Source organism: Dreissena polymorpha, chromosome 8 (genome assembly GCF_020536995.1).
Source record: "Dreissena polymorpha isolate Duluth1 chromosome 8, UMN_Dpol_1.0, whole genome shotgun sequence".
Taxonomy (NCBI): domain Eukaryota; kingdom Metazoa; phylum Mollusca; class Bivalvia; order Myida; family Dreissenidae; genus Dreissena; species Dreissena polymorpha.
This window is the reverse complement of record NC_068362.1, coordinates 78,765,879-78,780,250: the sequence shown is the minus strand read 5'-3', so window position 1 is coordinate 78,780,250 and position 14,372 is coordinate 78,765,879. Positions and strand designations below refer to the sequence as shown.

The following is a 14,372-nucleotide window of genomic DNA, read 5'->3' as shown; positions in this document are numbered from 1 at the left end:
TTAAATTCTAACATTGTTTTGAAAAATGTAAACAAAAATGAAATACATGTTTAAGAGTTTGAAAACAGTACAAGGGGTTACTATACAAAAAGCATAGCTTCATAAACTTGCTTAAGATTTGAACAAATTATATTTTATTGCTTTGCTAAATTACATATTGTTTTGTAAAGAAATTGAATGTTTTGTTGCATGATAATGTGCAGACATATATTACCCGTGTTATCTTTAACAAACATCAAATAAGCTTTTGCCCGTAAATTAGGTAGCACCTATTATCATATTTCATCTCTCGAAGACTGAAATATGACAATATTGAAGATATGAACGGGGATACGTTCTACTGCATCCACATAGCAAAAATAAAACTGCTGTATTTTCAAACACAACTAGCAATCAAACTCAATAAACGTTATCAATTCTTGAAATCAACTTCTTATATAACAGAACACCAAATATAAACATAACAATGATCAAAACTGAATTATCACAGAAAATTAGCCGGTTTGACTATTTTTGCCGGTTAGACTTCTTGAGGCTGGTTTCACTGTCGTACTTTTTACACGTACACCGGCTGTGTCGCGAAATTAATAAACAAGTTGAAACTCACTTTTTTTAGACTGAAAATGGGTGTATGTCGTTTCTTTTTGAACGGATATTGTAAATTCGGCAGTAATTGTTTTAATGATCACCCTAGTGGTGGAAACCAAGGTATGAACATGTGACAGGTGCATGGAACGCCATTCAAAGTATTATTCGGATAAGCCACTATTCGGATACAGATGTGTCCGGCATTTGCTGTTTGTTTTATTCTGACGACGATTAGTTAACAGACAATTTTCCTTTTGAATTGGCCGGAGCAATCAACTATTAAAATTAAACAGTTTCTAATTGCAAACATTATTGCAAATATTAATTTATTTAATGGTTATAATTAAGCTCTACTGAGAATGTGATTTGCTGACTTACTCTTAAATGCCTAGATTTCTTTCACTTAAGATTGAATATTCACAAATGTCTTGCATAATTTTTTATACATATTTATGTTTTTATGTTTGTTTCTTAAACTTCTTTTAATTTGTTTTTTGAGATTTGATAGTCAAAATAAAATCTTAATAACGTTCGATTGGTCATTGTCAGCTCGGGTACTACTTATATGTACCCCGGGTACTCTTAAGTGTATTTACATTAGCAACCCCAGCTAATCTCCGATAATCCCACATTTTATCTGGAAAACTGTGAAAAGTCTACACCGCCTGTGGCATTTTGGGGATTAAAATTACATTTGTAGATGAATATTTTTATAATTGGTCTCATTTTAAAGCTAATAAAATTCTCTACAAAATGCATGTTTTACTTTTGTATTTTACCCACTATAACCCAGTTTTATCTGTTAATAAACAATAAATATTATGGTTTTTCGCTGTTGCGCGTGATTATCAACTTTCATGCACTCGGCGCGTGGCACATGTACTCTTTGTTCCTATTCGCGGGTGACTTAAACTTTATGAATATTAATGAGATGGACGAATCCATTTAGAAAAGTTCACGACCTCCATTCATGACTTTGATGCAAATTTTTAAGTTCATCCGAACCGAAGATATAGTCCCCTAAAGTGTCGCCAATTTTTTACAAAAAGTACTGATTTCCGAACTATGCATCATATATCATATTGTAGGGAATGTTCTGAAGTTTAATTTGATATAAAAATCTTTTGTCGGAAACAATAGGAACCCTCCCGCATTTTAAGCCGAACGTAGTAATTTATTCAAATTTACTCCGGTCACGCGGCGACCTTGCTTTTCACCTTTGACCGCCATTTTGATTAACTGATTACGCATCGTAAACACGTTTTTCTATCGACGATTTTGAGCATGTTACCGATAGTAAACATCTTCATGTGGTTCAACTTTATTCTAAATACAAAGGTGAGTTCTAGAAACCTTGATTTTGACTCGATTAATTATTTATTTCAGTGCAAATATGTAATTTCGATGTAAGGACGGGCACTTGCTCGTGCGATCGAATTGTAGGAAAACCAACCCCGTGTTACTGTTATGAAATGCCCTCAAAGGTGTTTTTATCCGTAAATTATATGTATGAAAATAAGTTTTCTTAAGTATCTAAACAATCGTTGACATGATTAAATCGATAAATTTGCCCCGACGTTGTAGAAATTGTCCAAATGTGCATATCCCCACTGGCCTGTGAGAATGTTTTTGCACTGTAAAAGTTGCATATTAACATGATTTATACATGTACTGATGATGTAGGTCTGACTTTTCTTTCCTTTTTTTCAGTAGATCTAGGAAGTCAATGGCAGACTACCCAGGACCATTCTGTCATGAAAATGGTATAACAACCTCTCTTTAGAAGAAGGAAGAAACCTTGTTGCCTATAAACAGGCAGAAGAATGGACTCATTCTTGAAATAAATACTTTTATAGAAAAAATAGGGAAATTTCAACTGTGTTGTTCAATTTACTGTGTCATCTTAATCCTTCATTCAAAGCATCAACAGAAAAATATGTCAAAACCAAAGTTTCAAGAACATGTGACCAGAAAAAAAACTTGTCAATTTAAAGAAAAGTGCCCGGTGAAAAAATGTGAAAGACTTGATGAATCTAAATGCAGAATTTTAAATTGTAATGCATATGTTGCAATTGCATACCAGGATGCTTGGTATCCTGGTATGGATTTTGAAGTTAAAGATAAAGAAAACTTTGTGGTTAAATTCATGACTACCACCAGAAAACTTGGCCAGTACAAATGGCCTCTACGAGAAGACATTCAGACGGTTCAGAAACAATTCCTAATTTCTGCTGGATTTGTGCCCGACTGTTTGAATTTTGAATGGTTATGGAATGTGAAAGAGGCACCAACAAAAGACAACATATATAACATATATAAGAAATATTCATAGATTTATTTCAAGGATTGGAAAGTTATAGAATGTGTGCATGTCCCCGTCCCAAAACGATGAAAAGACATTCCGCCCCCCCCCCCCCCCCCCCCCCAAACACCTGTGAAAATTTGATTAGAGAGTTAAGACTAAATTAGTTAAATTTGCTTTTAAAAACCGGTTTCCATTTTAAGTAATTCCAATATTGCTTTTGAGTGAATAAATGTGTTAATTGTAGATATTTTAGCCTGATGCCTTTCGAAAAAAAGATAATGTCTCTAATAAAATTATGTCTCTAATAAAATTATGTATATGCTTCCTAAATGTGTTGATCATTACCATGTGTGTATTAATAACTAAAAGGGTTTATAATACTTTACTGAACAGAGTATACATTGATCTACAAATGTTCCAAATTTCATGAAGATATCTCTAAAAATAAAAAAGTTATGGCAATTTTACTATGTAAAAATGTATGAACTTGAATTTCCGGTGCCGCGAATGTCGCGCTTCCTTGTTCACCTTATATAGGGAGAAAATTCAGAATTTGTGCGCATTTTAGCAATATTAAAATTCCCATAACTTTTTTATTTTTTAAGATATTTTAAAAAGAAAAACTGTTCTGAAAAGCTCTTAAAGAGCTCTTTTCAAATATGCAATTGCCTTTAAAAACAGATGTTGATGAAAAATTAGCTGGGGTTGCTATTTACATGTACCCTGGGTACGGTTAATATATTTACAAGTACCCGGTCAATATAATGCTGTACCGGAGTTGTATTTCTACCCCAAATCCGATGTCGTAAAACACCCTACCGATTACCTTAAAACAACATTTTTTATCTTAAACAAACTTCTCTTTAAAAAACTGCATCAACATGCTTTTTGAGTATCAGTTTCCATAATATGGAGGCTATTTAACAGACAATTGACATAAATGTGAACATTATTAATGTATAAAAAAAAAGCGGACAACGACTGATTTAGCGTGAAAAATTCCCGGGTACGTTTGGTACATTTACCATACCCGAGGTACATGTAAGTATACTTAAGTGTACCTGGGGTACATGTAAGTAGTATCTGAGTCGACAATGACCAATTGAGCCTTAATAACTATCCTATAAATATATGATTGATTAGATTATTTTCAATTTTTTAAAATTTAAAAATTAAATTAAAATAATGTGGAAGACATCATTATATCTAATAATTGATATGGTATTGTTTATTTGCATCTATTATTGAATTTATAATAAAAGTAGATATCTTAAAAAGCACCCAGCATGTATCGAGCTCATTTTATAATGTTAAGGGCTTATCAATTTTAGCACATATGTATATGAACAGGTCTCACTACAATGACTTTGTGCAGCTTCAGTTCTGTTAAAACTATTATCATTATTATAACCAGTAATATTTTACATTTTGAAGCAGATTTGACATGCATTTTTTATCTAAAGAAGCCATATAAACAAAATATTTGAAATATGTGATGCAAAGCTTCCATTACTTTCACAAATTATGCTACTTCTCCCTATGTTGGTGCTAGGGAGATATAATTTTTTTTTTTAACCTCTCTAGACACCTGCAAGCTATGTTTGTTTTAGTTTGGAGTTGTATATTTCTGTAACCGGTTTTTCCTTCGTAAATACTGTTTACAACCAAAACACCTTTATGCAAGACACATTTTTATTTAGATTCTCTGTTGTTCCATATAAACACAAGTTAAACATAATCACTGTTTTATAAATACTTTAAATACTTAATTTAATGAAATAATAAAATGAATTTAGCTTTCTTATTATTAAAAACACTTGACTATTAAGAGGGGAGGGGATGGCTCCGTTCTCGACTTAGTTACAAGTTACCTTGGGTGTCTCTTGAACTCGGCGATAAATTTCAAAAATCCAAAGCCTTATATACCCTTTGGCAGAGACAAGCATGGGAATCTCCTGCCCAAAAAGGCGGCAACTGCCTAATGTTAGAGGGACCATACAAAAGTAATCTATACGTTGAATAGATATTTAAATTATCCAATATAGACTAAAAGGGTTTATAGCTTATAGTAAAGTTTAACTCTAGTTGTGAAACAGCCCTCCTGTGTATTAAATAAAATGCATGAGTGATTCAACATGTACACAGGCTTAGACAAACATAGTTAAATAACTGGAAACAATTGCAGAATAAAATCTATAATGTATAACAATAGTAGGCTGATAATAGAATGTTAATCTAAATAGTAAAGACTAGATTTAATACTAAATTGTATATGACTGTAAAGTAAAAATCATTCCTGCTACATTTCTTTACTAGATGTATGAGGTATTCTTTTGTTCAACAGAACTATGTTTATGCTCTTTATCAGAATTATTTTCCTTTGTGATATTGAATCAAAACAGGACGAAAAGTATATAAGCATGACTAGCTAAATAAAAAGTATCATACAGGTTACAGTGTAACAGCCCAGCGGCAACTATTTGGTGGTGGTGGGGGAGGTAACAGTCGTGGCGGTGGCAGAGGTGGTGGTGGAAGTGGTGGTGGAGGTTACCAGAACCCCCAGGGCAACCCGTACCGCTGGAATGCCAAAGACGCACAGCCTAGGACCTCTTCTTCAAGTACTCAACAGATGGCAGCTGGAGACATAGTGTAATGCATCAAATGGTTATTAACCAGGTTTTCCGAAGGAAAAAACTGGTTATTAGATTGGCGAATGCGGGCGGGCTGGCTGGCTGGCGGGCTGGCTGGCTGGCGGGCTGGCTGGCTGGCTGGCGGGCTGGCGGGCTGGCGGAACAAGCTTGTCCGGGCCATAACTATGTCGTTCATTGTCAGATTTTAAAATCATTTGGCACATTTGTTCACCATCATTGGACGGTGTGTCGCGCGAAATAATTACGTCGATATCTCCAAGGTCAACGTCACACTTTGAGTTCAAAGGTCAAAAATGGCCATAAATGAGCTTGTCCAAGCCATAACTATGTCGTTCATCGTCAGATTTTAAAATCATTTGGCACATTTGTTCACCATCATTGGACGGTGTGTCGCGCGAAATAATTACGTCGATATCTCCAAGGTCAAGGTCACACTTTGAGTTCAAAGGTCAAAAATGGCCATAAATGAGCTTGTCCTGGCCATAACTATGTCATTCATTGTGAGATTTGAAAATCATTTGGCACATTTGTTCACCATCATGGGACGGTGTGTCCCACGAAAGAATCACGTCAATATCTCCAATGTCAAGGTCGCCACGACTAAAAATAGATTTAAAAAAAAAAAAAAAAACTTACAAAGGGGGTTAATTTTTTTTGGTCATTTCAAAAGTTCAGTTTGAGTTTTCTCCCTTTATCAGATTTTTTTTTCACAATGAAAACCTGGTTTTGTGACAATTTTGTCCCTTGTTTTTAATGATGTCTCAATCAAAATAAATGCAACTTCACAGGAATTACATTTGAAGCAGATATCCTTGTTTGATGCAAGCGATTTTAACTTTTGTCTCTTTCGACTTCTCCATGATTTCTGCCTTGCATCTTTTTGAAGCAAATGTTAATAAAAAGCTAACTCTACAATACATTGTATTATCATACAATTTCTGTTTTTATATTGAATTTCACTTAAGTTTATGAAAAACAACATTTTCAGACTAATTTACAAATATATACCGGTAGAAACAAAATAACTCCTGACTTCAGAGTTTTAACCCCTGAACATTTCATATGACCAGTCCACTGAAAATTTCACGCATGGGGTCATTTTACTAATGATTTTCTTTAAAAAAATCCTGACTATGTGCACTTGTAGACTTATTTGTTATGCAAGTAATTAAGAAATATTGCTTTGATACAAATGTCTCACTTTAGTCATTTTGAAAACTGAAACAAGACCATCTAGGAAAAACAGACGAGTTACTCAATGCAGCTTCGTTTGTTGCCTCATATGATGTTTTTTTTAGGAAAGGTCTTGCTACAGAAGTCACTAGCATGTGGGACATCGGAAAGATGTGGCCATTCTCTTGTATGGGCTTCGAAAAAGACATGCCTTCATTACCAGGTGTGTGAGTGCTTCTTTTTCAGTAGTTATCTTTATTGATTATATTTTGACCAGAGGTTGCCATGTCTAACAGCCGCAATTATCCATATTTATTTAATGCTTTCCGGTGGTTTATAAAGAAATATCAGTGAATTAAAACTAATAATTTCACTGTTTCAAACAGTGAAATTTATCAGTGAGAATTATCAATAATTTTCATTGTTTACTGTGAAATGACGTCATTTTTTTGATGAAATGACGTCATTGTCCCAGCAAAATTTTTTAGTTAAACTCTTGAACAATGTATATAAACTGTGAAAAATGCATTAAATAAAAAGAAAATTTGTTGGATTCGGTGGATTATCAATTTTAATTCACTCGTGATCATAGAAAAAATATATTTTCACTCGTGGCTGCGCCACTCGTGAAAATATTATTTTCTATGATCACTTGTGAATTAAAATCGATAATCCACCGAATCCAACAAATATCCTCTATATCCAGAGTAAGCTCGCTTTTATGTTGTTTTCAATGTTTAACCCTTTACCACTTAGATACACATTTTAACGTATATGTTGTCCCTTAGAAAGTTAAATTTAATTACAGACCATTCTTACTAGATTGAAGTTTTAAAGGCTTAATTTCCGACCATTAGATACTGATGAGCAGCAAACAGCATGAAGCCTGAACAGACTGTGAGTTACTTGAAGGCTGTTCTGGTTTTATTCTGTGTGCATATTTTTACTTTGCTTCTGAGTGGGAAAGGTTTAAACAACAGAAATGGATTAGATAAATGTGGTTTTACAATGTTGTCAACTCTATTGTTTTATTTCAGGTTTGACCGACATATCAATGGAAGAATTGAGATATGAAGCCTACGAAGCTCTGAAGCAAGGCAATATACAGCCATATGTAGGTGCACATTGGGACATTCTAATGCAACTGTCCACGGCTTCGTTTAAATGAAACACATATCAAGAAATGTGGACAATCAAACAAGCACCTGCCATAAGTAAAAGACCTTGTATAAGATTTTTTTCATTTTGCTGCAAGTGAAGTTTAAAATTGTTTAGATTTGTATAATGAATCCACATTTCACAATCTAAATGAAGAAAAATAAGTTCTGAAATAGTCTCATATCCAAATAGCAATGTAAGTGTTACCTCAAGTTTGTGAATTAACAAAAAGGTTAAGTCATTTAACAGTCTTGCTTATGAATCATGAATATAATTTTTTACTTGCTTTTTTCAGTTACAAAAGCTTGAAAGTTCCTACAATGAAGTCCTGGCATTAAGGAAGGAGCTGAAAAGCCCCAATATGACATTGAAGCAATCTCTGGTAAGTGATGACCTTGAAGCAGTCTCTGGTAAGTGATGACCTTGAAGCAGTCTCTGGTAAGTGATGACCTTGAAGCAGTCTCTGGTAAGTGATGACCTTGAAGCAGTCCCTGGTAAGTGATGACCTTGAAGCAGTCTCTGGTAAGTGATGACATTGAAGCAGTCTCTGGTAAGTGATGACCTTGATGCAGTCTCTAGTAAGTGATGACCTTGAAGCAGTCTCTGGTAAGTTATGACCTTGAAGCAGTCTCTAGTAAGTGATGACCTTGAAGCAGTCTCTGGTAAGTGATGACCTTGAAGCAGTCTCTGGTAAGTGATGACCTTGAAGCAGTCTCTAGTAAGTGATGACCTTGAAGCAGTCTCTAGTAAGTGATGACATTGAAGCAGTCTCTGGTAAGTGATGACCTTGAAGCAGTCTCTGGTAAGTGATGACCTTGATGCAGTCTCTAGTAAGTGATGACCTTGAAGCAGTCTCTGGTAAGTTATGACCTTGAAGCAGTCTCTAGTAAGTGATGACCTTGAAGCAGTCTCTGGTAAGTGATGACCTTGAAGCAGTCTCTGGTAAGTGATGACCTTGAAGCAGTCTCTAGTAAGTGATGACCTTGAAGCAGTCTCTAGTAAGTGATGACATTGAAGCAGTCTCTGGTTAGTGATGACCTTGAAGCAGTCTCTAGTAAGTGATGACCTTGAAGCAGTCTCTGGTAAGTGATGACCTTGAAGCAGTCTCTAGTTAGTGATGACCTTGAAGCAGTCTCTAGTAAGTGATGACCTTAAAGCAGTCTCTGGTAAGTGATGACCTTGAAGCAGTCTCTGGTAAGTGATGACCTTGAAGCAGTCTCTAGTAAGTGATGACCTTGAAGCAGTCTCTAGTTAGTGATGACCTTGAAGCAGTCTCTAGTTAGTGATGACCTTGAAGCAGTCTCTGGTAAGTGATGACCTTGAAGCAATGTCTGATAAGTGATGACCTTGAAGCAGTCTCTGGGAGTGAAATGGGCTAGGCCTTCAGCTGGGCAGTTATGTCACATAGTTAATTCCCTGCGTTCACAGAACCTACAAACACTTCCTACTATTAAATATCACAGGTGCAGCGTACTAGATGCATCACAGTGGTCATCAGCCACTCAGCAGCCATATACATTTACATACAGCTGAGTATACCAATTTAAATGGACCTTTGTGTATCAAGTACTTTCCTCAGTTGCCTATTACTAAACCTTTTGGCAGCCAGATTCATGGCACATGCTCTAAAAAAAATGTCGCTATAAACAGAATATGGCATTGTTTAACTATTCATAATGATGTTTAACAAACAACTACACAATACGTTTTCCAATTGTTGCTTACTTTTTTTACTGCAAACACTGGTATCAAATCATTTTACATGACTCATAACTGTATGCGTTATTTTCAGACTTTTTTCATTGAAGACAGCCGGAAGAAGGCAATCGGGTATGAACTTCTGTCAATTATGTACATAAAAGCTTTTTAAATGCAATCTTTTAAATAGAAATTGGAAAGTACACTGTCCTTGACCGTTTAAGAGTTTGTAGTATTTTATAATGGAATCTTCACTCAAAATGTTTCACTTAAATCAGGGCTCCCGCTGGGTAAACATAATTGAAGCCAAATTTACCTTGTTACGTCTGAATTCTTATTATTTTAAATATGTTATAGGAGATTATGATAAAAACCCTGGAAATTTCTTGAGCCAAATTTACTTATTTGTAGCAATTGGCTAATAAGGCAAAATGCAGCACAAGCTCTGATTAAATATGTGAGATTGTATTGATAACTATACCTTAAGACTCATTAGGTTACTCATTGTGCTTGAAATATTATTCTTAATAATAATACTCCTTCCGAGTTCATCTTTGACAGATGCCATCGCATGAATTGTTTTTTGCATTAACTTTTTACCACTTAAATATGTATTTTCATGCATTTGTAGTCCCTTAGAAAGTTAAATGTAATTTAGACTTTTCTTACTAGATTCAAGTTTATAAGGCTTCATTTCCTACCCTTAGATACTGATGAGCAGCAAACAGCATAAAACCTGAACAGACTGCGAGTTGCTTGCTGGCTGTTCTGGTTTTATGTTTTTTTCACATAGCCATTTTCACTTTGCTCTTAAGTGGAAAAGGCTTCAACAACACATTAGAAACTACATGATTTGTCAAGTTGTTTTCGATAATTGTTTGTCAATATTGTAACATGGTCGTATTTTTACAGAAGAAAATACGAGAGCATTTGTTCTTGTAAATGTCTATACTGGTTGAACTAAGTGATTTGTGTTTTATGATGTTAGATCATGTTATGAAGTTGTTTAGTCCTGGTTTTGATGTAATTGCCATTCTTTAACCCATTTATGCCTAGTGGACTATCCCATCCTTTTAAATTGGATCAATTTATTTCCAAAATTAGGGATGTCTAGTATATTTATTTCTATACTTAGAATATTTCTTACTGAAATTCCTTTAAGCAAACAGCGCAGACCTTGATGGGATGCCGCATCATGCAGCGGCTCATCTGGGTCTACGCTGTTTGCAAAGGTCTTTTTTCTAGACGCTTGGCATAAATGGGTTAAAATACACTGTGTTATAGACTATTGCTGCTATATTTTCAGGCAGGGAAACCTGGTATCCTTGTTCAGTGGTAAGTGTGTGTATTACTTCTTTAGAATGACGATTGTTGATTGATTTATTCTCAGTTATGCCTGAATTATACATGGTTTGAAGCACATTGTATTCATTATTTTTTGTTCAGCCTGTATAATGCAAAAAAACTCCATATAGCTTTCACAATTATACAGTCTAAGTAAAATCCGGCATTTTTTTGTTATTTACACAATACCTCGAAAAGGCACTTTCCCAAGTGAGAAAAAAAACACAAATTTCCAATTGCGTTCTAAAAAAAAATTACCAAAATAATGGAAATTTGTGTCTCTTTGGTTCCAAAAGCGCATTCTCTTAAAGAGTATTATCATTGATTTGTTCAATTTAGTACCATGTAATCAAAGAGACCTGTTTACTCCCAATATGAAGATTTCATAACACAAATTTCCCTAGTTTTATGATTTGGTAAGCTTAATTTTCCCAATTGGTGCGGCCTGATATTTCCCCAATTTGACCACAAAAAAAATCTTTGAAATCTCTAACCTTAAATGTTGATCATAAGAAGAAAGCTTGAAGTGTCTCCTTACCTATACAGTCAATGTCACACTTAAATGTCAAAGTTCAAACTTAGACATAATATGGCTTATCAGGACTGTTACCTCGTCATTCATCATGCAACTTAGCTAAGATACCACAAATGTCAACCATGAGGTAAAGTCCTGCTGCCGGTAGCATTCATCTTTTTTTTATTTCAAAGGTCAAGGTCAGACTTAAATTTTAAAGATAATATTTAGCGAAAAAGGAAGCTTGTCAGGACTTTACCTTCTTTAATTTTCATGCGATTTTAAAATAAATTACAACAGATGTTAAGCATGTAAAAAATGTTTGTTGCATGTAACAGTTGTCTCCTTCCGTCAAACATCAAGTCACTCTTGTCTGGAAAATAACTTAAACATTCCTGATGCAATTGGAAAAAACAACTGTCCACAAATGTTTAAAATCTGTAGAAGTTATGTGGCATAACAGAATTATGTCCCTTGCCCATTGGTCACTCTTCAAATTTAAAGGTCAAATTTGAGATTAATGCAGTGTGTCTAGAATACAGCTTAATCATTTAGGTTCAGTATGTGGCGAAGAAGTGTTGCAGGCAAGTAAGTCCTGTGTCCATTTCAAGATCAAGAGTAGATGTAAAATGCAGTTGTTTAATTACATCCATTATTCCTGACAATCAGCTGTACTCAATAGGCAACTTGTTGGAAACTAAAATTTTCTTTTTTTTTAATTATAGACTCTGACAAAGGAAGCTTGTTTGGAGGCAGCTCATCTAGTTCTGGACCATTTGGGCAAAGCTTAGAAAACAGTCTGTTTGGACAGACTGCAACTGGAAACCAGTCTGGGGGACTTTTTAGTCAGAGTGCAACTGGAAACCAGTCTGGGGGACTTTTTGGTCAGAGTGCAACTGGAAACCTGTCTGGGGGACTTTTTGGTCAGAGTGCAACTGGAAACCAGTCTGGGGGACTTTTTGGCAAGAGTTCAGCCGGGAACCTATCTGGTGGACTTTTCGGCCAGACTGGTGCAAGTTCAGCAGCTTCAGAAGGATTGTTTGGCAAGTCAGGGTCATCAACTGCATTTGGTCAGACTGGATCACAGTCATTATTTGGTCAGACTGGTTCACAGACTGGTTTTAGTTCACAACCTATGGTTGGACAAACTGCTGGTGCATCTTTGTTTGGACAGACTGGTTCAGATCAATCGACAGGCTCATTTGGCCAGACTGGTGTATCATCATTGTTCGGGCAGACTGCACAGGCCAACACTTCTCTTTTTGGACAGACAGCTCAGGCAAACCAGTCTGTGTTTGGGCAGACAGCACAGCCTACATTTGGACAGAGTACATCACAGCAAGGAGGCTTGTTTGGTAATCCAGTCCAGCCCGCCCCTGAAACCTCCCGTAAATCTCTTTTTGGCTCCGCAGATCCAAACATGGACAGCACTAGCATGGTTGCCACAAATAAAGCCGCTGGGAATGAGGCAACAGTTTTACGTTCCAGTAGTAATGCCCTGCCGACCATAGGGTCCGGTTCCACTGTGCAGCGTGGTGCCTCACCTCAGTCTGCTGATAATACTCTGAATAGTGTGTACACCTCTATCGATCAACTGACGACTGTGGAGAGGGAACAGTTTGAAGCACAAACGTTTACTGTTGGTTTGATTCCAACAAGACCTCCTCCTAAAGAACTGTGCATGTAAATTAATGTCGTTAAGTACTTTAAATATTAATGTGATTAGTGATATACAAAAATTGATGCATGTACACTTTGTTATTCTTATGTATTATAATGAAAACGATGAGTTACTGTGTTTCTTGTTTTCTTGTTGTTAACTAGAGTACAGTGGGCTCTACCGATGCTTTAAATGCCTGTCGTTTTGTAAAGTTGAGTCCAAAGTAGCCGATCTTTGCATGACGCACAGACATCAAAAAGCAAATTTTATTCAGCATCTTTCAAGAGCTTTTTCTTGATATTGTTTTTAAGTTATACCATTTCAAAGAAACACGAAATTATGTTCACAAACATCTTAAAATCACATGGTTTCTGAAAAAAAAACACAGTCAAACACTTAAGGGCTTAATGATATTTCGGTGTTCTTATTTTCCGGTGGGCCTTTTTCATAATCGCATGTTTTCCACCAATTCGAATTATTTTATACCTTTTTTATGCCCCCTTTTAAGAAGAGAGGGTATATTGTGTTGCTGGATGTCGGTCGGTCTGTCTGTCTACCAGTTTGTTTCCGATCAATAACTCGTCAACTAATTGACCGATCGGCATGATACTTCCCATGTGCATTGGCCTTGGACAGAAGATGACCATTATTGAAAAATGGGTCACTCGGTCAAAGGTCACTGTCACAATAAGTATGAAAATTGTTTCCGATCAATAACTCGTCAACGAATTGACCGATTGGCGTGATAAGTCACATGTGCATTTGCCTTGGACAGTAGATGTCCCATATTGAAATTGGGGTCACTAGGTCAAAGTTCTGTTGGGGGGCATATGTCTCCGATCGCGGAACTCTTGCTTATATTGGTTCGGTGGATCGTGCATTTTAATGCCAGCTTAATATAACTCATGCACAAACAGTTTTCTGATCGGAAAAGCGAATCATCATGGTCAAGATAGGATTTTCAGCTGATGTTTTTCAGCACCAATTGAGACGCACTATTTCAAGTAACAAACTGGTCGTGCTCTGTGAAAATAAGGTTTAATGCATGTGCGTTAATGTTCGTTTCAGATACGCCTGTGCAGTCAGCATACATACATAATCGTAATGTCTTAAACATGAGTGTGTCATATAAACACAATTTCATAACATCTTATATTTTGCAACAAGAAGTGTCCATAGAATGACATATATCAACAAACGGAACTTAAAATTGTAGACTATTATATTCACACCGTTAAGTTCGTGTATATTATGATTCCCATTAAACATCTTTTCTATATT

General features: G+C 35.7%; 1 protein-coding gene and 1 long non-coding RNA gene across 3 annotated transcripts; both read left to right on the top strand.

Moving 5' to 3' along the window:
• Positions 1-540: 540 nt before the first annotated feature.
• LOC127841888 (uncharacterized) lies at positions 541-13,224 on the top strand. 2 transcript variants are annotated; one of them, XM_052371017.1, is made up of 9 exons: positions 541-708; positions 5,344-5,542; positions 6,843-6,940; positions 7,755-7,831; positions 8,171-8,257; positions 9,668-9,705; positions 10,880-10,908; positions 12,157-12,335; positions 12,375-13,224. In XM_052371017.1, the coding sequence occupies exons 1-9, from the start codon at positions 624-626 to the stop codon at positions 13,116-13,118; spliced, it is 1,536 nt and encodes a 511-aa protein (XP_052226977.1). In that variant the 5' UTR covers positions 541-623; the 3' UTR covers positions 13,119-13,224. The 2 variants fall into 2 exon arrangements, with proteins under 2 accessions (XP_052226977.1, XP_052226976.1); XM_052371016.1 differs by having other exon boundaries at positions 12,157-13,224.
• On the top strand, positions 5,563-6,213 carry LOC127841910 (uncharacterized). Its single transcript, XR_008031414.1, has 2 exons — positions 5,563-5,804; positions 5,967-6,213. It is a non-coding gene; the product is annotated as an uncharacterized LOC127841910 (long non-coding RNA).
• Positions 13,225-14,372: the final 1,148 nt, after the last annotated feature.